At 38.7% G+C, this 23,798-nt stretch overlaps 1 protein-coding gene across 2 annotated transcripts in view; it reads right to left on the bottom strand.

Moving 5' to 3' along the window:
* Positions 1-19,122: 19,122 nt before the first annotated feature.
* Positions 19,123-23,798, bottom strand: part of FCHO2 (FCH and mu domain containing endocytic adaptor 2) — a 137,151-nt gene continuing 132,475 nt past the window's right edge. The window contains exons 24-25 of one of the 2 annotated variants that reach the window (XM_078003937.1): positions 21,885-22,049; positions 19,123-21,570 (exon numbers count right to left, since the gene is read on the bottom strand). In XM_078003937.1, coding sequence (XP_077860063.1) covers positions 21,548-21,570; positions 21,885-22,049 — 188 coding nt within the window. In that variant the 3' untranslated portion in view covers positions 19,123-21,547. 2 annotated transcript variants of the gene reach the window in all.

Here is a 23,798-nt window from a genome sequence, read left to right as displayed (position 1 = left end):
TTTCTTTAGACAGAGTCTCGCTCTGTTACCCAGGTTGGAGTGCAGTGGCTCAATCTCTGCTCATTGCAACCTCTGCTTCCTGGGTTCCAACAATTCTCCTGCCTCAGCCTCCAGAGTAGCTGGGATTACAGGCATGCACCACCACGCCTGGCTAATTTTTGTATTTTAAGTAGATACAAGGTTTCACCAGGTTGGTCAGGCTGGTCTTTAACTCCTGACCTCAAGTGATCTGCCGCCTCGGCCTCCCAAAGTGCTGGGACTACAGGCATGAGCCGCCACCCGCAACTGGCAATGATTTTTTGGACATGACATCAAAGGCACAGGCAAAAAAGAAAAACATACAGAAACTGGATTTCATGAAAGTTTGAAAATTTTATGCATCAAAGACACTATCAACAGAGTAAAAAGGCAACCCACAGAATGGGAGAAAATCTTTGCAAACCATATATCTAATAAGGAATTAATATCCAGCATATATAGAGAACTCACCTAAAACTCAAAAACAAAAAAAACAAACAACCTGATTCAAAAAATGGGCAATGCAGTTATACCTCAGTGTTGTAGCAGTACTGTGATACCTGGCACAGTGCTTTGATCTTATGATGCCCTCTGTACTGACCTGAAGGAGACCTAAGAGACCTTTCCCTTTTTGAGTTTGAATCATAGCCTCGATGTGGTCTCTTGTTTTATGTCCTTATTCCTAAGTGCTTAACTGCTTCTTGGTTGTATTGGTACTTACATAAATTGTTACATTATTTTTTCTTATGTAATACCTTTTTGTTTGTTTTTGTGGTTCAAATATATTCTTTCCTTAAACTCTTAAAAAAAAACAGGCAATGGAATTTTATAGACATTTATCCAAAGAGGATATACATATATCTCCACTAAGCACATGAAAAGATGTTCAATATCACTGATCATTAGGAAAATGCAAATCCAACTACAATGGAATGCCACCTCATGACTGCTATTAAAAAAAAAACCACACACACACACACAGAAAATAAGTGTTAGAGAGGATGTGGAGAAATTGGAACCCTTGTGCACTGTTGGTGGGAATGTAAACTGGTATGAAAACAGTTTATGGTGGTATGGTGTTTCCTCAAAAAATTAAAAATAAAATTACCATATGATCCAGCAATTCCACTTCTGGGTATATACCCAAAAGAACTGAAGGCGAGGTCTCAAAGAGCTCTTTGTACATCAAAGTTCATGGCAGCATTATTCACAATAAACAAAAGATGGAAGCAAATCAAGGTGCCCATTTACAGATGAATGGATAAGCAAAATGTGGTATAGACACACAATGGAATATTATTCAGCCTTAAAAAGGCAGGAAATTCTGACACATGCTACAAAGATGAATCTGAAAGACACTATGCTAAGTAAAATAAGCCAGTCACAAAAAGACAAATACTTTCTGATTCCAATTACATGAGGGGTACTTAGAGTAGTCAAACTCACAGAGACAGAAAGTAGAATGGTGGTTATCATGGGCTTGAGGGAGAGGAGAATGGAGGCTTATTAATGGGTATAAAGTTTCATTTAATTTTCCTTTTTTTTTTTGAGACAGTCTCACTCTGTCACCCATGCTGGAGTGCAGTGGCGTGATCTGGCTCATTGTGGCCTCAGTCTCTCTAGCTTCAAGTGATTTTCCCACCTCAGTCCCCCACGTAGCTGGGACTACAGGCAGGCACCATCACGCCTGGCTAATTTTTTTTTTTTTTTTTTTGTAGAAATGGGGTTTCACTATGTTGCCTAGGCTGGTTTGGAACTCCTAGACTCAAGCGATGCCTCCTTGGCCTCCCAAAATGCTGGGATTACAGATGTGAACCTGACCTAAAGTTTCAGTTTTCATCTTTTCAAGATGAAAATAATTATGAAGATGGGTAGTGGTGACAGTTGCACAATATTATGAATGTGTTCAATACCACTGAACTGTACACTTAAAAATAGGTAAGATGGTAAATTGTATTGATGTGTGAAGGAAACCAGAATGTGTTACCCCAACATATTCCTCTTTGACATAAATATTTTTGAATTAAAGGCAATTAAGAAGTAGCAAACAAAAGAAAAGATCTCTCTATCCATCTGCTTTTCTGCCTAAAGATAGGATATGAAGTCCACTTTACTGGAGACAGCACTTATCAGCCCAGAAATAGCACCAGAAGAACCTACAAAAAAGCCTTATTCTGTTAGTGTATTCCCACAGATGTATCTTGCTACAGTTTCTTGCCTTTGAAAATCTAAAACTGCTTCCCTATGTCCTGTCACTTCTGTAAAATTTATTGTTCTTTGTTGTTGAAGATATGATGTTCACAGTTTTAAGCTACCACTTTGAGTTACCTTTCACTGAGATTTCTTCCACATGGTGTACACTGTACACATTAGTTAATACACTTGCTGGCCAGGTGCAGTGGCTCACACATGTAATTCCAGCATTTTGGGAGGTTGGGGTGGGTTGATTGAATGAGCTCAGTAGTTTGAGATCAGCCTGAGCAATAGAGCAAAACTCTATCTCTACAAAAAATACAGTATTAGCCTGGTGTGGTGGTGCATGCTTGTAGTCCCAGCTACTCGGGAGGCTGAGGTGGGAGGATTGCTTGAGCCTAGGAGGCAGAGGTTGCAGTGAGCCGTGATCTTGCCACTGCACTTCAGTCTGGACACTAGAGCAAGATCCTGTCTCAAAAGTAATTAATTAGTTAATTAATTTATTAACTTGCTGTTTTTCTCTTGCTAATGTATCTTGTGTTACAGGAGTCTGTTTCAACTACAAATTTATGAGAGTTGAGGAGAATATTTGAGATTATATTTTAACTCCTTATTTTTTGCCACAATTAAAAGAAAAACTGAAAAAAAAAAGCGGGAAGAAAGGAGTACGGTTGTTGACCCTGCCCTGCCCTCCTCTCCCAGGATGTGCCCAATTATCCTGGACGAGAAGGATGCTGAGAAGGCTCTAAGCAGGTTGCTCACTGGATGGCTCTGAGTTCAGGCCATCATATCCTAGGTGCCTTCCCTAGTTCATGGTCTTTCTGGAGCCACAATAAGTCCTTTTGATGTATAGCTTAAATTCTTTCCCTCTGGTCTAATCCTCCCCACCTCACCCAGCTCCATCTTTAGTCTGCAGCACAAATTCCTCCCCCAAACTTTTTGCCAGATTCAAGAGGGAGCTAAATAAACCACCAGTCTTCAAACTGGGGTATGGGAATTCTAGGGAGACAGAATACCTCCTCAGAGCAGCAGACCCAGGTAGTTTCAAAGGAACCAATTTTTATATCCTCCTCTAAGAACTCTTTCCGAAGTATATCTGCCCCCAGGCACTACCTGGCATCAAACTCCTTCTCCTATTGATTCTATTTAGTTCACGTCAGTGGAAGTAAAGGCCTCAGAGCCTCAAACAAAGGAGCAATTCTGAGTACTGTGTTGGAGTCAGTCGTTACTCAAAGGCCAGAGCAACCAATCCTTTTCAGAGTCTAGTGGTTTCGAATTATAGTCAGTTTCTCAGGGTCGATTATAGACCCCATATACAATGGTGGTCCCATAAGATTATAATGGAGCTAGAAAATTCCAATTGCTTAGTGACTTCATAGCCATCATAATATGTAGCACAATGCATTATTCACATGTTTGTGGTGATGCTGTTGTAAACAAACCTACTGTGCTGCTAGTTATGTAAAAGTATAGCACATATAATTATGTATGGCATATAATACTTCATAATGATAATAAATGACTATGTTACTGGTTTGTGTTGTCAACCAAAGAATGATGAGGTTAATATATTTGGAAAGGCCAGCTTTATTGCTCTTAAAAGGTTGCAGCATGCAGGTGGCCATTCTGACAAGCTGGGAAGTGTAGCCTCTGGCCAGAAGCCAGAAACCTGCACTTTGAAAGGAGAGGCAAAAGGAACAGGAATTTATGCTGAGTGGGGTGGCTGAATATATATATTTAACAGGCTATAGGAGGAGTCATGAATATTTATGAAAAGAGAAATGTGCACATGCACAGTTGAGCTTCATGGGTGGCAGGTATAAAAAAATGGTGGCATTACCATGATCCAAGGGTGAAGTTTTTGGCCCTCTGAACGTCAAAAGGGGAAGCAGAGGACATGAAAACCCTCACTGCACCCAACCCCTGTAGACTGGCCAGAACCACTTCATGGTCGGCAGTCTCTTATCGTAAATACTGGTCAGTTGTGTCAAAACTGCAAAAGGGAGGGGCACCATCAAGCCATTGGTTAACATCAGTGGCAGAGCCTTTTAAAAAGACTGGTTTCTGTTAAGCCTTTAGGGAAGAAAGCCTTAGTGAGAGAGGGGGCTTAACAAGGCATGTCCAGCCTCCTATTCCATCATGGCCAGGAACTCAGTTTTAAGGTTTCTCTGGGGTCCTCTTGGTCAAGGGGGGATCTGTTCAGTTGGTTGGGGGGCTTAGAATTTTATTTTCATTTCTCAATAAAAATAAAAAATTACCATACTATACTTTTTATTGTTTTAGAACGTTCTCTACTTTTATAAGTAGAAGTACCTTAAAAAAAAAAAAGTTGACCAGGCTCACACCTGTAATCCCACTGTTTTGGGAGGCTGAGGCGTGAGGATTGCTTGAGCCCTGGGGTTTGAGGCTGGTGTGGGCAACAAAGCAAGACCCTGTCTCTGTTTTTAAGAATAATTTATTTTAAAAAGTTAACTGTAAGGCAGCCTTGGGCAGTTCCTTCTGGAAGTATTCCAGACGAAGGCATTGTTATAATAGGATTTGACAGCTCCATGCCTATCATTGCCCCTGAAGACCTTCCAGTGGGACAGGGTGTGGAAGTGGAAGACAATGATATTGATGATACTGAACCTGTGTAATCTAGGCCAATGTGTGTGCTTGTGTTTTCGTTTTTATCAAAAAAATTTAAAAAGTTAAAAAAATGTTAAATAGAAAAAAGCTTATAGAGTAAGCATATAAAGAAAGAAAAAAACATTTTTGTTTTTGAGATGGAGTCTCACTCTGTTGCCAGGCTGGAGTGCAGTGGCACAGTCTCGGCTTACTGCAAGCTCTGCCTCCTGGGTTCAAGCGATTCTCCTGCCTTAGCCTCCTGAGTAGCTGGGACTACAGGTGTCCGCCACCATGCCCAGCTAATTTTTGTATTTTTAGTAGAGACAGGGTTTCACCACATTGGCCAGGTTGGTCTGGATCTCCTGACCTCGTGATCCACCCGCCTCGGCCTCCCAAACTGCTGGGATTACAGGCATGAGCCACCGTGCCCGGCCGAAAGAAAATATTTTTGTGCAGCTGTACAATGTTTTGTGTTTTTATTTTTATTTATTTGAGACAGGGTCTCACTCTGTCATTCAGGTTGGAGTGCAGTAGCATGTCTTGGCAGCCTCTCCCTCCCAGATTCAAGTGATCCTTCCACCTCAGTCTCCTGAGTAGTTGGAATTACAGGTGCGTGTCACCATGCTCAGCTAATAATTTTTGAATTTTTTGTAGAGACAATGTCTCACTATATTACCAAGGCTTGTCTCGAACTCCTGGGTTCAAGTGATCCTCCTGTTTTGGCCTCCCAAAGTGCTAGGATTACAGATGTGAGCCACTGTGCCTGGCCTTGTGTTTTAAACTAAGTGTTATTACAAGAAAGTCAAAAAGTTTTTAAAAAATTAAAAGTTTCTGAAGCAAAAAGTAAAGAAAGCTAGTTAATTTATAATTGAAGAAAGAAGAATATTATTTTATAGATTTAGTGCAGCCTAAGGGTACTGTGTTTTAATATCTGCGGTAGTGTATAGTAATGGCCTAGGCTTTCACATTCACTCACCACTGATTCACTGACACACAGCAACTTCCAGTGCTGCAAGCTTCATTCATGGTAAGTGCCCTACACAGGTGTATAATTTCTTTTATACCATATTTTTACTGTACTTCTATGTTTTGATATGTTTCAATACACAAACACCATTTTGTTCCAATTGCCTACAATATTCAGCACACTGACATGCTGTACAGGTTTGTAGCTTAGGAACAATAAACTCTACCTTACAGTCTAGGTGTGTAGGAGGCTCCACCATCTAGGTTTGTGTAAATGTACTCTATGAGTTCATACAATGACAAAATTGCATAATGATGCATTTCTCAGAAGGTATCCCTGTCATTAAGTTGACACATGATTGTACTGACTTTCACCAAAATTTGAAGAAGGACCAAGTGGTTAGCTGACTGGTCACTAGAAATAATTTTTGATGAAAAAATTATTATGTGATTTTTTTGGCAAAATCTTGGAAAAAGTCAAAGAATGGAATAACCTTGCTTAATATACTCCCTCTATTTCTATGTACTTGCTTATGTGGACAAAGAGCATCAGTACTCACATTCCTGAAAAGTAGGAATAGATTCTGTCTCATTCTAGCAATCGCCAGTGACAGCCCCGTCCATTTCATTAATAGGTGAATTTTTAATAGAAGTTTGTTTTTATGTTTAGTGATTTCCAATATTATGTGTACAATGTGTGTTTTATTTATATATTTGATCAATTAGTACTAATAATAGTTGTACTGATAATTCAACCCCAAAATATTTTAATACTTAGAAACTTACAGTATAGGGTTACATATAGATATATAGATTTTTTTGGCAAAGCAAAATATAATTATCTCAAAGAAATATGATTATTCAGAAACATTTTTATAAAAAAATGCATTGGAATAAAGTTCTGTGGGGAGGAAGTATATAGAAATAAAGGTTTACAGAAACCAAACACTGCATAATGTGTAAAAATATGTAAAATGTATTATTTTTAAAAGCTAACTTTTAAAAACAGTCATGGTTCATGTCATCATGAATTAAGCTAAACCAACTTAATTATAAACACCTCTGGGGTTATTTTTAGTAGATATTAAAGATGTTTTGAAGTCACCAAAACCTAGCTACTCCCCCATAATCTCACTAACAGGTGAAAGTATCTCAAACATCTCAGATCAAATTCCGCTAAACATACAGACCTTTATTAAACATATATTAATAAACAGACACAAAGCAGTTTATAGGACTGCCTTGTTCCATGAGCTTGCTGACACTGACTTGAGTCAGACACAGTGACCTTCCAGGGGTCTCTTAACACTCACAGCGCATCGGGTCATCGGACTTCTTAGTAAATCAACAGTCTGTGAGAGAATGAAGCCACACCACCTTCGTACTAGAATAGAGGATACTGCTAAAGTCTTTTAGCCAACCCACATCTTGAATTCCTTTAATTCCCCAGCGAAAGCCCATTATTAATATTTCTTGTGCCAGATAATAGCCCACCATTTTCACCAATAAACACATACTTCTAATTTTTATGCCAATTAGTAGAGCCTCAGGTATCATGGAAGCTGCTTCTGGACTGTGGCTTTTCAGGTGTGAGCTGACTACCAACTGATATTCTATGTGAACCTGGAAAGAGTCAGTCATTCAAGATGGATCTTGAGTAGCTAATTGGGCCTAAATTCAAAATGAAGCCAAGTGGCCATTTGCTGACTCAAGGTCACACATGTACTCTGCGTTCTGGAAACGCCACATGTTCTAGTAACTTAGGGACTCTCCTAGCTGTCTGTTCCTCTTTATGGTACCGGGAGGCACCTGAAACTAACCAATAGACTGTGACCTATGGTAAATCACTCTTTCTTTCTTCCTTTCTTTCTTTCTTTCTTTCTTTTTTCTTTCTTTCTTTCTTTCTTTCTTTCTTTCTTTCTTTCTTTCTTTCTCTCTCTTTCTCTCTCTTTCTTTCCTTCTTTCTTTCTTTCTTTCTTTCTTTCTTTCTTTCTTTCTTTCTTTCTTTCTTTCTTTCTTTCTTTCTTTCCTTTTTCCTCTTTCTTTTTTCTAATTAGTCAACTGTAGTAGTGAGAAGGGGGGAAGAGTGCAACAAGAGTTTGATCTGTAACTGACTGTGAACGATCAATTGAAATAACTCACTACGTTTGGACCAGCCAGGTCAATCTTAACATCAATGAAATAGAACCAGGAGAGCTTTTAAAACGCTTTAAAAAGAAATTATCCAAGGCCAGGCACAGTGGCTGACGCCTGTAATCTCAACACATTGGGAGGCCGAGGCTGGCGGATCACTTGAGGCCCAGAGTTTGAGACCAGCCTAGCCAATATGGCAAAACCCCAGTCTCTACTAAAAATACAAAAAGTAGCTGGGCATGGTGGTGCATACCTATGATCCAGCTACTCAGGAGGCTGAGGCACAAGAATTACTTGAACGTGGGAGGCAGAGATTGCAATGAGCTGAGATCACACCACTGCACTCCAGCCTGGGCGACACAGCAAGACTCTGTCTCAAAAAACAAAACAGGCTGGGTGCTCTGGCTCACACCTGTAATCCCAGCACTTTGGGAAGCCTAGGCAGGCAGATGGCCTGAGCTCAGCAGTTCGAGACGAGCCTGTTCAACATGGCAAAACCCCATCTCTACTAAAAATACAAAAAAATAGCCAGGCATGGTGGCGCTCTCCTCTAGTCCCAGCTACTTAGCCTCTACCCGGGAGGTGGAAGTTGCAGTGAGCTGAGGTGGCACCACTGTACTCCAGCCTGGGTGATAGAGCGAGAATCTGTCTCAAAAACAAACAACAGCAATAACAACAAAGAACTAGGAGAGCTTGTATCTATCATTTACATAACAGACTGGAGTGGAAACCTGGGTGAAAATTTTTCTTTACCTTTTTTTTTTTTAAGACAGTCTTGCTCTGTCACCCAGGTTGGAGTGCAGTGGTGTGATCACATCTCATTACAGCCTTTATTTCCTCAGCTTCAAGCAATCTTTCCTCAACCTCCCAAGTAGCTAGGACTACAGGCATGCACCACTACACTCAGCTAATTTTTAAAAATTTTGTAAAGAGAGGGTCTTGCCATGTTGCCCAGGCTGGTCTTGAACTGGGCTTAGGTGATACTCCCACCTCAGCCTCCCAAAGTGCTGGGATTACATGCATGAGCCACCACACCCAGCCAGCAACTTTTTCTATAAAGGACACCCCCTTTCTTTGTTCTGGCAGAGCACATCTTTGTTTTGTATTGAAGGCTGCATCTCCTTGGTTTGCAGAATGCTCAAAGAAATAAGGTCTCTCTTAACCCAATACTTTGTTCTCAGTAGTTTTATTAACATCTAGCTTACCTGGGTTACAGTTTAACCTAAGTAGAACTTGCACAATATCACACTTAGGCTGCAGAATTTTAAATAATGGACATTTAACAGTGAGTGTCAAATCACTGATATATTTCTATCCCATTGAGCATCTTCAAAAGTGGTGCACATTTTAGTTTAAAATGCCAGTATTTACACCATATCGTGAATATAAATCCTTTCTATTTAAATTTATGATGAAAATTTTACATGTCAACTTTAAAATGAGCAAAAGGGTACACAGATTTTTTAAATTATTTGTGAGGTCATCTGAAAAGTTGGAACCTCACTGCACCCAGCAGGGTTCTCTTTGTGGTTGGGGGATGACATCTCTTTGGCCTTTATACATGTCTGCTCAGCCTCTTCCCAGAGCCCTCAGAGCTCTGCATTCCAAAAGATTAGGTAGTACAGCCTAATCAAGCCAACTCAACCCAGCCTTGTTCCTATGACAACTTCTCCTAGGCAGAGGGGGCTTTCTGCTCTTACAGTTTATACAGACAAGAGGGATATCTCAGGAGATTCTTCCAAAACAAGGAAGATCTGCTCTTAGGTGACCTCATTGCTTCACTTAAACTGAGAAGTACTGGCAACTTAAATGATGAATTCTCTCTTTTAAAGAAATTTTTTCCTTACCAGCTACCACCCCCCAACAATATAATTCTGTGTGTGTGTGTATATATATATGTATATATGTGTGTATATATGTGTGTGTGTGTGTGTGTATGTGTGTATATATATATCTGTGTACCTCATTAAACTATAAGCACTGTGACTGTAGAGATATGTCAGATTTTGAGAGTATCTGGCTGGCCTGACCCTCAATAAATATTTGCTGCCTAAAGGATGACATGAGATGAGATACTACTAATGAGAGGAAATGAGAGATGGAACCAGGAGGTCCCATGTCAAAGCTGAAGATGAAAGAGAAACCAGGCCAGCAGTGATCCAACAAGATCTAGTGACCCTGATGAAGCCAGACAAAAATGGAATACAGACAACACAGGCCAGCCAGACGAGAATTCAAGTACAGCACGTCACAGGTCCTGGCAATCATAATGCTGAACCAATAAATAAATTTACATGACTGACTTCTGACATAAATAATAATTTAATTCTACTTGTCTGCAGTTGCTCATGCAGGGCTTCAACAATTTCCTACGAGGACCCTTTCAACTTCTCCCCTTAACTCTGTCAGCTTATGTTTTATTTATTTTCTTGCTATTTTTGTCATGAGTTCTTGCATGTCTTCTTTGTGTTCTTGTTTTGTGGAGGTAATTGCTTCATCAAAATTTTAAATTTGTAGTTTTAGTGTACTTTTTCATGTGCTCCATGGAAACACATTTCTAGTGAATATACTTCATCTGCCATTTGTTTTTCCATGTCATGTTTCTAAATATTTGTCCTCTCCCCTTTTTGTTTAACTATTACTATATAGACATTTAAGATCATTACTCATCTTTGGGTAATGGGAGTGCTTCATGGGAAAGATATTTTTAGGAGTTCTGTGTGGGGAGAAGACATACCTATGTTCTAGGACATACAGGAATTCTCCTGTGACACTAATAAAATGTTATGTGAGTTACTTTTTTGGGGCTTTACTCCTCCCAAGTCAACAAAGATAGTGACTGTAGAGTTCCTCAGGTGGACCCTTCCCTGCAAATATAGCTTGTATATGTGACTTCACATTTGATTCTTCTGCCCTTGCATTATCTTGGAGACAAATCAGGTCCAGAGAAACTCTTGATACCAAGGCACTTGCTTCTCATGGATCTAAACAGTTTTTTGGTCTTGCCCCTCAGAATAGTCGCCTATTTTTGGAGAACCATGTATCACTGGCTTTGTTTGGGACTTGCACCTACATTCCCAAAGGCATCCTTCTCATTTGAGATGTTTCTTTCACCTGTTAATTAAGAAGGGGAACAGCTAACTTTCATTCCCAAAGGCATCCTTCTCATTTGAGATGTTTGCTTTCACCTGTTAGTTAAGAAGGAGAACAGCTAACTTTCATTCACTAGAGCCCACGGGAGGACTCTGAGGATATTCTCACATCCTGTTTGACTTTCACTGCATTGAGAACCCTTTGTTATGTTTTGAGACTTTTAGTTACAAATGTCCTCTAGTTTTGCCAAAGGGGAAATTTGCATTTCTGTTTCTCATTGTTGTCACTGGGAAAATTTTGAAGGGGAGAAGAGGGTAGCATTATTTTTACTCTATTTTAAAATAGGATTCTTCTTGGGTAGGATTTTGAATGTCAGAAATGGAGGAGAGGGAGAATGGCAGACATTCCAGGTGGAGTGGGAGACCATACTGGGCAAAGGTCAGAGCTTTAAAGAGTGCTTTGTAATTAATAATCAGCTGATTTAGGCACACAGTTGATGAGGTTAGGAGAAATATGAGAAACTTAATTGGAAAAGTCAGAGGGATAATACTTTGGAAATCCTTCGCTGACAGATTGTGGGCTTTTTACCCAATTCTATAAGCAAGGTCATAACTTTCAGGATAGATTGAAAGTAGATGGGGCATCCAGCAGCAGAAAGAGCAGTGAGAAGAAGTTGTGAGGAACATTCAGAAGAGGGGTTGTGAGGAACCACTCCTACCCCTCTGGCACACACGTACTCTTATAGTTTAATTGATATATTCACACACTACCTACATAATTTAAAAATATTTAAACTTTTACAACATACATAAAATCCAACTGTATAAAATGAAATAAATACTATCTTGCTTATTTCCCCTACCTGATCTTGAATTCTTGAAGGCAAAAACAATGTGGTTTATGCCTTTATCCTCCCTTATAAAAGGAGGATGCCTACAAGTGAATGGAGGAGAGGAAGAACTAGTCTAACAGGAAGCTACATGCCACCTCTATCCTGCACAGTCCTGAACAGTAGGGTATGTATTCTGCTGCAAGTCGTTGTGTAGTTGGTTGCTGGTTGCCACAGGAGTTGAGGGGTTGGTAGGGTGGAGCTGTCTCAGAGAGCGCATTTCTGCAGTCCAGGAAAATTAGGGGAAGTGACAGCCCCAGATCCTGCAGTCCTCCAGGCAATCAGTTCTATCAACTTCTCTGCACACAGGATCTCTGGATGACAGTGGGGTGTATCCACAGCTCCCCATTGCCCCTAGGGATCTATGTAGTGGCTCCTGATCAGCTTCTGCTGGCTCAGCTAGATGTGACCAGGTAGAAAATATAATGGCTTCAGCTAAGAACATACTCTGCTGATAGGCTGGGTGCGTGTCTATCAGATGCTGCTACCTCACTGGTCTGGAGACAGAAAAATAAAATCAGCTCATGTTTTTTTATATTCTTGCCTAGCCAACTGTGCAGTTTATGACTCCAACCAGGACTGAATGATGGAAAAAAGGAAATCTTGGAAATAGTTGTACAACTTCACAGATCATTAGCAAACCTGACTTCCCATTACAAACCCCAAAGTTGTAATGAGTTTATTTTCATACAATCTTGGACTATCTCCAGTTTCCTATACTCTTTATAATCAGACTTATTTCTCTCAGAATTGAAAGATACCTGAGAAAAGTATCCACTTAAAACACAAACTGTAAATATAGATATAGCTGCAGTAAAAGAGAAGTATAAATGTCCAGCCAGTGACCTTCTATATATGACCTAATGTCCAGCGACTGTATCTCTTAAGAATTTACCTGATAGGGAACCTACGTTATCTCTCTCCGCATATATATATGAGGTAGCTTCTTCATCAGGTAAATTCTTAGAGACACAGTCGCTGGACATTAGGTCAGCCCAAGGCTAGTTATGCCTCTGCCAATCTTCAAGGCAGCTTCCTGGCATTGCCTCTACAAACACTTCCCTAGGAGATTCATAAAAGTTATGTCTGTACAATTTAGCATGTTAGAGCCAATTTTACATTTAGCACTAACCACAGAAGGCAAGCTAAGGTGTTCACATATCCAAATTGGGAATGACCCAACAGCACGCCTGCCCCTCAGAGCTGACCATTTCCTAACTCTTACCAGCCACAGCTAGGATGACTAAGGGTGAGGACTGCCACGTTTTTTCATGAAATAGCCACTTTGCTAAGTAATCATTTCACATTTAAAAGATGCCCTTCAACTGTACCCAGTAACAGTGAGCTATGTGTTTAAACCTCATGACTTAGAGAGAGACCTGCGCTTTCAGATGACTGTTAACATTTCTAGAACCACAAGGGCATAGCCAAACAGTGGTGTTCATGTCACCTTTGCTCTTAAACAAGGAAGTGGCTTTTTTTTTTTTTCAGTTGAAAGGAATAACAATGAGTGGTGGGTTTAAAGTTGCAAATTAACAGAGGATTATAAAAAGCTTACTTAGCTGTGAAGGCAGAGCCTACTTGCGTCATAGTTTGACATAAATATTTTCAGTTAAAAATCTTCACAGGGCACTGCATGGTACCTATCGCCCACAATATCTTGGTGTTTGGCTGGGTGCAGTGGCTCACACCTATAATCCCAGCATTTTGGGAGGCTGACGTGGAAGATTTCTTGAGGCTGAAGTTCAAGACCAGCCTTGACAATATAGTGAGACCTCATCTCTACAAAATATTTTTTAAAATAGCTGGGCATGGTGGCACATGCCTGTATTCTCAGCTACTCAGGAGGCTAAGGCAGGGGAGAATTGCTTGAGCCTAGGAGTTTGAGGTTACAATGAGCTGTGATCCACTCGAGGCGGGGCAACGAAGTGAGACTCCACCTTCAAAACAAAACAAACTTTGGTGCTTAAGAGGCAGAAGCTTATCTGTGGGAGTCAGTCCTACTGGCTGGCTGGCACTTTAACGCCTCATTAGGGAAAACGGATATTCTCCAGAGTTTCTTTTCGGAAGCTCACCTCAAAGACACTAATAATATAGCAGATATCTAGGTATTTTTCTTTGAATGCTCTAAGCAATTCTAGGTGATGCAGAGGTTTTGCAGTTATTCACATGAAAAAATAAACAGAGGTTGACATTTCCAAGACTTTTATAGCAAAGTAGAAAATATCTGAAAAATGTATTTAAGTCATAAAATATGCATGCTTTGGGATGGTTGAAGGCTACAGTAATTACTGAACTTGAAAATACTGGTATTTTAAAATTCCCACATAATATGTGCTGCCCAAAGATTTCAGGAAGCACATAGGTATGTCTTGTCTTTCTCATAGTCTGCCTACAAACCAAATTTCTATTTTTAATAGTAATTAGCAATCCTCTGTTTCACATATTTCATATGACTTGTTTTCTTTCAGGAGAAAAAAAATCTGCTCGTATATATGAATCTAATTTGTAATGCCCTCCTGCTTTTTAAGCTGAAAACAACTTGATCTTATTACATACAAAAAAAAAAACCATTTTATTCCCAACTCCACCTTTTGTTCAATAAAAAATTTACATTTTTTATTGTGTATCCTTTAAGTAATTATTTTGGCTATAGTTTTAGATTTTAACTTTTGTATTAGAGATATACAGTCTGGGACCGCCGTCGTACATGCAGTCCATCATTGTAAGCCCTCTTAAAGAAAATAACCTGGGTTTCTGTGTTTGCCTTCGAAACCCCGTACATCCTGAAAAACTGGGTGGGAAAGAGGTCATTACTGATCATAGTTACTTTGCAGATGTGTGAAATGTTTAAATTGTGAATTACTCACTGACTTCCTCCTAATGAGCTGGTACCTCGAGGGGACTCTCCATCTCTGAGTGGTGAGGTGCCTGGGGTCAAAGATCCCAGAACTTCTAAATATTGTGGGCGCCATCAACTCAGGCCAAAAGGAAGTAAAGCAAGCAACTGCAATTTTGCACTGACAAGATTATGATTCTGATGTATACAGTCAATCACCAACCTTAAAGGTCACCTTACCTCAAGCAGGTACCCTGGTTGCCTCTCATACTGAAATATGCTTCACGCAAATAGCATGAAGATGGTTTCAAAGTATGCCTTTACACTTCCTGAAAAATTTGAAATTCACTCAGTAAGTTTCCCAACTAATGGAAATATTTTATTGACAAAAGGTGGAAAAACCAAATAACCTAATCTTTGTTGCAGGCTCATCACTCTTTAGGTTACTTTTTTTGGGAATTTCAATGGTGTAAACAGTCACTATTCATTGAGTATGTGATGACATTAAGGTTCTGAACTTAAAAAGGCTCTTAATTTTGCCAAAAGCTACCCTCTGTCACTTCTCTGGATCACATTTGTCTTTCTTTTTTTTGAGACAGAGCCTTGTTCTGTCACCCAGGCTGTAGTGAAGTGGCATGATCTCGGCTCACTGCAACCTCTGCCTCCTGGGTGAAAGTGATTCTCGTGCCTCAGTCTCTGGAGTAGCTGGGACTACAGGCCTGCGTCAGCACGCCCAGCTAGGTTTTTGTATTTTTTGTAGAGAAAGGGTTTCTCCATGTTGGCCAGGCTGGTCTCGAACTCCTGAGCTCAGGCAATCCGCCGACCTCAGCTTCCCAGAGTGCTAGAATTATAGGCGTGAGCTACCGCACCCGGCCAACGCTTTTCTTAAGAGAGTAATTTGGGCAAAATATATTCCCAGAAAAAAAGAACTGATCCTGTATTCACTTAGGGAAAACAAAATATGACATTTGGCTTTGACACCAAAAAGAATAAAAATTAAATCAGGAATCTACTTCATACATTAACAAAACCAACCAACCAAAAAACCTGGCTACATTGGTAGGATCACGTAAGGGCAAGGCAATAATCAAAATAAGAAGATCCTTATGTGAAGAGATCTTTGTGCATCAACAGAAAGTTCAACTTGCACTCTATTTATGCAACTATTTTTCAAAATACATAGTTTATAATTGTAGATGTAATATGTATTAATTATTTAAAAATTTAGATAACACTGAACATATTGTTAAAAATAAAAATCCCACCACTTATAAATTGTAACAGCTTGGTGAATGCTTTTGCAAAAATTTTTGCTCTAGATGTAGGTTTTTTTTTTTTTTTTTTTTTTGAAATGGAGTCTCACTCTGTTGTTCAGGCTGGAGTGCAGCGGCACTGATCTCGGCTCACTGCAGCCTCCATCTCATGGGTTCAAGTGATTCTCCTGCCTCAGCCTCCTGAGTAGCTGGGATTACAGGCATGCGCCACCATGCCCGGCTAATTTTTGTGATTTTGGTAGAGATGGGATTTCACCATGTTGGCCAGGCTGGTCTTGAACTCCTAACCTCAAATGACCTGCCCGCCTTGGCCTCCCAAAGTGCTGGGATTACAGGCATGAGCCACTGTGCCTGGCCTGATGCATGCACTTTTAAAAACAAAAATGGCATATTACTTTTCACCATTTAATAATATTGTGGCAGGATCTCAGTATCAGTGACTCTGGATCTTCACAATTACTTTTCAAAGCCGCATAGTATTTCACCATACGGGAGTTATCAACTCAGCCAACCCTCTCAATTTTGTCATACTATAAACAATGTTGCAATAAACATCTTTGCATACATAATTGTGCTTATGTCTCATTTTCTTAGGACAAATTCTCAAGTGAATTACTAGTTTACATGACACATAGATTTAAAAAAATTTTTAAAGGCTTTGGATTCAAATTGTTGTCAGAAAGGCTATACCGGATTACCATTCCTAAAGACAAAAAGTTGAATACTTAAAGTTCATCCTGCTCATTGCTGAGTTCACAGTTTAAAAAATGGATTAAAAAGTTGATTGGGATAGGTGCAGAGTTGCTTGGCAATATACTATATGGAAACTTGCTTGTACCAGCAGAAATTGTGTGTCTAACTGCTGGCCAGCTCACTTGCAGTCATTCCTAGCCCCTTCTCCTTTACCCACCTTCATTACGAAGGCTACTTGTTTTCTCTGCCTGTCTTACATAATTCTGGCCAACAGAATGTAAACAGAAATGTGCTGGGAGCTTCTGGAAAAGTTTTTACTCTTCGTACAAAAAACAGACAGGCATACTGGAACTGTCCCTCCTAGCTGTGGATGTAAACATACAGTCGAGCTATGGCTGCCATACTCCAACCATAAAGAAAGGCTGAATGACTTGTTTTGGCCAATGACAACAAGAGGTAACTTGCCCTGTGATATGAAAAAAATATGTCTTTGTTTAAACCAGGGGACCCCAATTTCCAGACCATGGGCTGGTAGTGGTCTGTGGCCTGTTAGGAACCAGCTTGCACAGCAGGAGGTGAGCGAGCATTACTGCCTGAGCTCTGCCTCCTGGCGGATCGGCGGCAGCCTTAGATTCTGATGGGAACGTGAACCCTATGGTGAACTGCGCATGTGAGGGATCTAAGTTGTATGCTCCTTATGAGAATCTAACTAATGACTGATGATCTGAGTAGAGCAGTTTCATCCGCTCCTTATGAGAATCTAACTAATGACTGATGATCTGAGTAGAACAGTTTCACCCTTAAACTATCTCCCCACACCACCTCAACCATGGAAAAATTGTCTTCCACAGAACAGGTCCCTGGTGCCAAAAAGGTTGGTGCTGCTGGTTTAAACCATTCTTAGTTCTGTTTCTGTTACTTGAGGCTAAAAACATTACTGACAGATAAAACACTCATGCTAAAAAGATAACCAATGAGTTATCACAAATGTTCATTCAGAAACGATCATTAGGAGGAGTATGGAAACAATTATTTTAAAATATGGATAAAATATGTACATATAGTAAGAAGTCATGGAAAAACGTTTAATACTGAGAGCCACTGAAACCATTAAATGCACATTAGGAAAAAGGAACAAAGAAAATAACAAAATGGAGAAGGGGTGGGGTACATAGCAGAGGGTTACTCTATGTTTATCGAAACCCCGTTTTCTTCCTGGACACAAAACCAAACTACATTTCCCATCTTTGTTTGCAGTTGATTGGAGCTACAAGATCAAATCCTGGCTCATGGAATATGGTCAGAAGTGATGATGCCAATTCTGGGCCTGGCCCATAAAAACTCCCATCTAATCTTTGCTCTTTCCCATCTAATCTTTTGCTGGCCAGCAGATAAAGATTTTAAGCAGAATCACAGAATGGAAAGAGCCTGGGTCCCTGAATTACTATATGGAGCAGAACTCCTCCTCAAACCTACTTATGACTGTGATAAGAGCAATGTAGGAAGTATTGTGTTTAGTTATTGCAGCAGCTAGCATCATTTAGTCTAACAGAGGTGGGAATGGGATGAAGGAGAAAAAGGAAGAAAACAATGATGGGCATATGGTACGAATGGTGAGTGCTATCTGGCCTTTCTACAGGTTCCTCTGCCCTGGCCTACCTAGATAAATTAAGCTGTTCCTTTTCTAACACAGATTGGCAATTTTTTTTCTTTTTTTGAGACAGGGTCTCACTTGGTCACTCAAGCTGGAGTGCTATGGTACAATCTTGGCTCATTGCAACTTCCACCTCCCATGTTCAAGCAATTCTCCTACTTCAGCCTCCCGAGTAGCTGGGACTACAGGCATACACCACCATGCCCAGCTAATTTTTGTATTTTTTGGTAGTCAGGGTTTCACCATGCTGGCCAGGCTGATCTTGAACTCCTGACCTCATGTGATCTGCCCACCTTGGCCTTCCAAAGTGCTGGGATTACAGTCATGTGCCACCACACCCAGCCCAAAATTTTCAATAGTTAGGATAAATTCTTTCTTTTCTAATTTCCTTCTTTTGCTCCTTCCTAAATCTACTGTTTTGGCAGGCTTGTCTTAACTAATTCTTTGGAACACTATGATTTTTGAACTGTCTGAGACTGTGTTCCTGAGCAATTGGTTAGGAAGAAAGTCTTTGCTAAAATTTAACATCAATTTAAATATATCTTAAAATATATTAAAAATAATCCCTTGTTAACCAATTTTGACACTTTTGGGATATACTCCAAATGAAGTTTTCTATATAACCAATAACTAACAGTTCTCTCTGTACGTCTGTTCAAACAGTAGTACAAAGTTAAAAACCAATTACTTGGCCAGCTTGCCTTGTCCTAACATCGATGACATAGCTATTACTATCAAGTACAAAGACACATAGATCAACTGATAAATTATATATTACATGTTTATTAAGAGCACAACTTTTATGTAAAATTTACATTTAATGAAAAAAATCAAAAATATTTACAAAATCTTGGAAGACAGATGTGCATTGTTCTAATTACAATCCAAAGTAGTAAATAACAATCCTTAAAAAGTCACATTTGTTAGAGTTATGTTTACAAATTCTTGGTTAAAGAGGCAGCTACAAAGTTTATCACTATACATAAGCAAGAACCAGCTTGCTAGGTACATTTCCCATTGAAAATCTACTGGTCTCTTTCACACCATTAGTGGATTTTTAAATGAAAAAAAAAAAAAATCAATATAAACTCATATGGCTTCAAAATTGTAACCTGTACTCAATACTTGGTATGAAGACTGTGGTAATTAAGAAAGTGCAGAAGTTTAACCATTTCACTAATTTGTACATTTTTAGGTAATACTTGATTAAAAACAAACACGGTAAGAACAGTGTCTGAATTCTAATAATAAAATATTGACTGCCCAATCAAAGCAGTTTGATTGCGAAGCAGATTACAGTTAGAATTCCAGTAAGGGACTGTAATTGGCATTTAAAAGAGCATAAAATAGAGTAAGAAATTCTAATTTTGCTCACTATTTAGTAAAGATCAGCGTTTTAGCAAATTATGTGCTGCTTTAGTCAAATCTAAATTCAGACTTGGGCTAACATTGAATATATAAAAAAGCACATACTGTGTTATATGTTGCTAAAGAGTAGATTTTCTGCTGTATTTAATATAGCAAGATGTTATATAAATGACTAGTAATAGAGGTTTTATTTTCTGTGAAGCTTAACGGAACAATTAGTGGTTTTATATAAATTATCATATATAACACAATTTATCACTTCTACTAGGCAAATAAAAGACACTCATATTTATTATTATAAATGAAATTCCCATTTGTAAATTATGAAGCCTCATCCAAAATATTTTATTTCTTCAATTCATCAAGATTTGCTATTAAAGTTAGGTTTCTTACTATTTAGTACTGGTAGTTTATTTTTAGAAATGTTTAACCAAATACATCACTTCAAATAATTTTCCTACTTTTATGAAGTAGAAACTGAATAATTAAAATGTACATATTGGTAATTTTTCCAATTGTTGAAATAAAAACAAATGGCAGTGCTTCTCCTTCTGTTTCTAAAATTAATCTTCTAAAAAATGCATTCCTCAAAAAATACCATAAAACTCATGTTCACAACACAATCAGTAAATAAATGCATAAATTTTCAACGATAAAGTGTCAAGGAAAATGCTAAATTGAGAGTTAAAATACCAGTTACCAATTTAGCACTATAGTTTTTTAGAATTTGTTTTAAAATTCACACACTTTTGATGAGGTTAATGTCAAGTATCTGAAGGTAATTTTTCTTCCTGTAAACACATGCCATTGGGTTTATATTTCTCTTTCTAGTGGCTACAGTGTATCACCAAAGAAGTGAGCCAGGATTCTTAAGTTACACTTTATGACTCTGAATTCCCTTCCCAGTTGCAGGCCAAAAATATTTACAAAAATTGCAAGTATCATAAAAATGCTTGATCACTGTAAGATTCTGAACAGAAGATTCAGACTGAGAAAAAGTGAGGCACATTAATGAACACAAACTGTATAGGCACATCTCTGGCTTTTGTTATTGTTTTAAAAGGCACACATTATGCAATTCCATATAAAAATAAATTAAATCTACAGCATTAAATCATCAAAAAAATCACAACTTCTATAAAGTTAACTAACTGCAGAAGTAAATGTCTCTGCTGTCATTTGCAAGCTTATTTTAAAACACATTGCACTTGAGGATTTTTTTAAAAATCATATAAAACATCACTTATACTTTATTAATGTTTATGAGAATCAAATTATAGATTTTTTGCATACAACTTGGACTCTGGTCTGATTACCTTATGGCACATAACTCAATTTGATTGAGTGTTCTGAGTTAACATTACCCAAAACTTGGAATTCATGTTCTATTTGTATACACTGAATATCAAACTTATGAAATTTCAAAGTTATCTCTGACTCTAAAAATTTATGGAAAGCTAAATTACTTTGTGCTTGCTCTCCTGAAATTTTAGGCCTACTATTACACTATAACCCCTTTTTTCAACATAGACACTGGAAATAATTTAAAAATTAAGCCTACAAAAACTTCATTTTTACTGAGAATCTGAATAAATGTGCTTCCTGAATATTGCAGTTGATCATTTACAACATAGAGAATCATTTCAGTACTATTTCTTTCAATGACTCACTTTAAAAGTGCGATTTAATGTTTGTAGTCAGCTCTCAAATATGTCTAAGTTTGAAAGACATCATACAAGTTAAAATAGTGTTTGGAAAGAACAGATAATGCAGAATGGCAGGTTTGTACTCCCTGAAGCCAAACCACTTTCCCAGGTCCATCAACAATCCGCCAGGTATCGTCCTGAAAAACACCAAGCAGACCTTTGCAATTACAATTTCAAATGCACTCTAAGGACATTTTCCACTGTGGTTACCAATACAAAACTCTAGTTCCCATCTGCTATTTACAATACATTAGAATCAGATAACAGGTGTTCAGCTATACTGACTGTAAGTACTCTCTCTCAGGTGTGTCTCTACCTGGCACCTTGTACCAAGGGTTAAAGAAAAAGTGTCCATGTCTTTAGATTATAAATTGCTTAACAGTTTTTCAGTAACTGTTAGAATACAAATGTTTCCCACGTACATTAAAAAGTTTGAAATCTCCTAACTTACCAGTAGCAAACCGCTTCTTTATTAAGGAAAGTCTATAGCCAGTGCCTATAAGTTCGAAATCTACTCCTGAAAGGGTACTTCCCTCGCTGAGGAATTGCACTGCAAGTGTCATGGGTTTACTAGGTCCTTCTGAAAGATCAAATTTTGCTCGGAGGGACCCAGAACCTACAAAGAAAAGAATAAAGCACTTACACTGGGTAAAATACATTTTACACAAAATAGAATCAAATGAGCAAGTAAGCTAAACTACATCAGTCCTGTGCTACATTCATTAGATGTGCACAGTAAACAAATCATTATCCTGTTTCCAAATCACATATATTTTAGTGAATATGAATTTTCATTAAGTAAATAACCCATGCTTTTCCTTTACTCAATACTAATCTTCAGAGATGTTTACTACTGGACTCCTATGCTATATGCATGTTGAGGCAAGTCAAAAGAGAAGATGGAAGTAATTGAGGACGGCCCAGAGAAAAACCCTAGGAGGGATATAGGTGGCATAAAGTTAAAAAAGAAATGACTACTGAGTAGTGGAAGAAGTAAAGATGGAAAGGTAACTATGTTTGGGAAAAGTTGTATAACATTGCTATTTTCTATTCACTTTTCTTTTTAAAATTGTATTGGTCTAACATAATGTCAAGTAGGTATTTCTGAGGTGTTCTGTTTCTGATATCATCACCATTTATTCAGTATACCTCAGTCTAATGGAATGGTAGGAACAGTAAACCAATAATTATAATGAATATTATAAATGCTTTAAAGGAGCTCTAAGGAGCCACAGGTACAAAGGCACCTATCTCAGCTGAAAATTATAAATGGTGGTGGGGATGATGGTGTGTATTTTAGGCAGAAGTTACCAAAGATAGAGAGACAGAGAGAGCATGATGCATTTAAGGAAATAGCATCTATATCAGATTAGCTGGAGAACAGGATACAGGTAGAGGGGAGTGGCAGATTAGACTAGAGTGGTAGCACTAGCCAGACCATGGTAAGAAATTCATGATGTAACCATTGGAAATAACCAAAGATAAGGAAGACAAGAACATTTCAGATTAGTGCCTCAAAAACGAAGAGAAGCACAAGATGCAAGTCAAAACAGTTTAGGACTCTAGATGATAGAAAAGGGGGACCTAAACTAGGGCTAATAAAAAGGAAAGATATTAAGAAAGTTATTTGAAAGATATTTAGGAGTTGGCATCAAAAAATGAGAAAGGAGGAGTCTAGGAGGGTTCCCAGGTTTCTGGGTAGAGCAAATGGACAGAAATGCTAGGTACTAGCAGTAAGATCCTATGATCCCTTGCACAGAAAAGTTTAACACTACACAGGGAAATGGAGAATAAGGTGTCACAACATTGATCCAATTTGTATTATTATGCCTGGAGGTGCAGATCAGTAGTGGAGATGAACTGCTGCCTTATTCTTAATTACCGTCCAGGCCCTCAAACTTCTACAATTCTTGATAAGCAATTCGGTTGTGCAAAAGTTCTACCATAGGCCAAGAGCAAGAACCTTGACAATCACCTTAGAAATATTTATTGTACCTCTTCTGAGTACACAGTTAGCAACAGAAAACAGATTTCTATTTTACAGAAATTTTTTTTTTTTTTTGAGACAAGAGTCTCACTCTGTCACCCAGGCTGGAGTGCAGTAGCACAATCTTGGCTCACTGCAACCTCCGCCTCCCGGGTTCAAGCGATTCTCCTGCCTCAGCCTCCCGAGTATCTGGGATTACAGGCGTACACCACCATGCCCGGCTAATTTTTGTATTTTTAGTAGAGATGGGGTTTCACCATATTGGTCAGGCTTGTCTTGAACTCCTGATGTCATGATCTACTCGCCTCAGCCTCCCAAAGTGCTGGGATTTCAGGCGTGAGCCACCACGCCCAGCCTATTTTATAGCATTCTTATTTA

The sequence above is a fragment of the Macaca mulatta genome, chromosome 6 (assembly GCF_049350105.2).
Source record: "Macaca mulatta isolate MMU2019108-1 chromosome 6, T2T-MMU8v2.0, whole genome shotgun sequence".
In the NCBI taxonomy this organism is placed as follows: domain Eukaryota; kingdom Metazoa; phylum Chordata; class Mammalia; order Primates; family Cercopithecidae; genus Macaca; species Macaca mulatta.
This window is presented reverse-complemented; position numbering and strand designations above follow the sequence as displayed.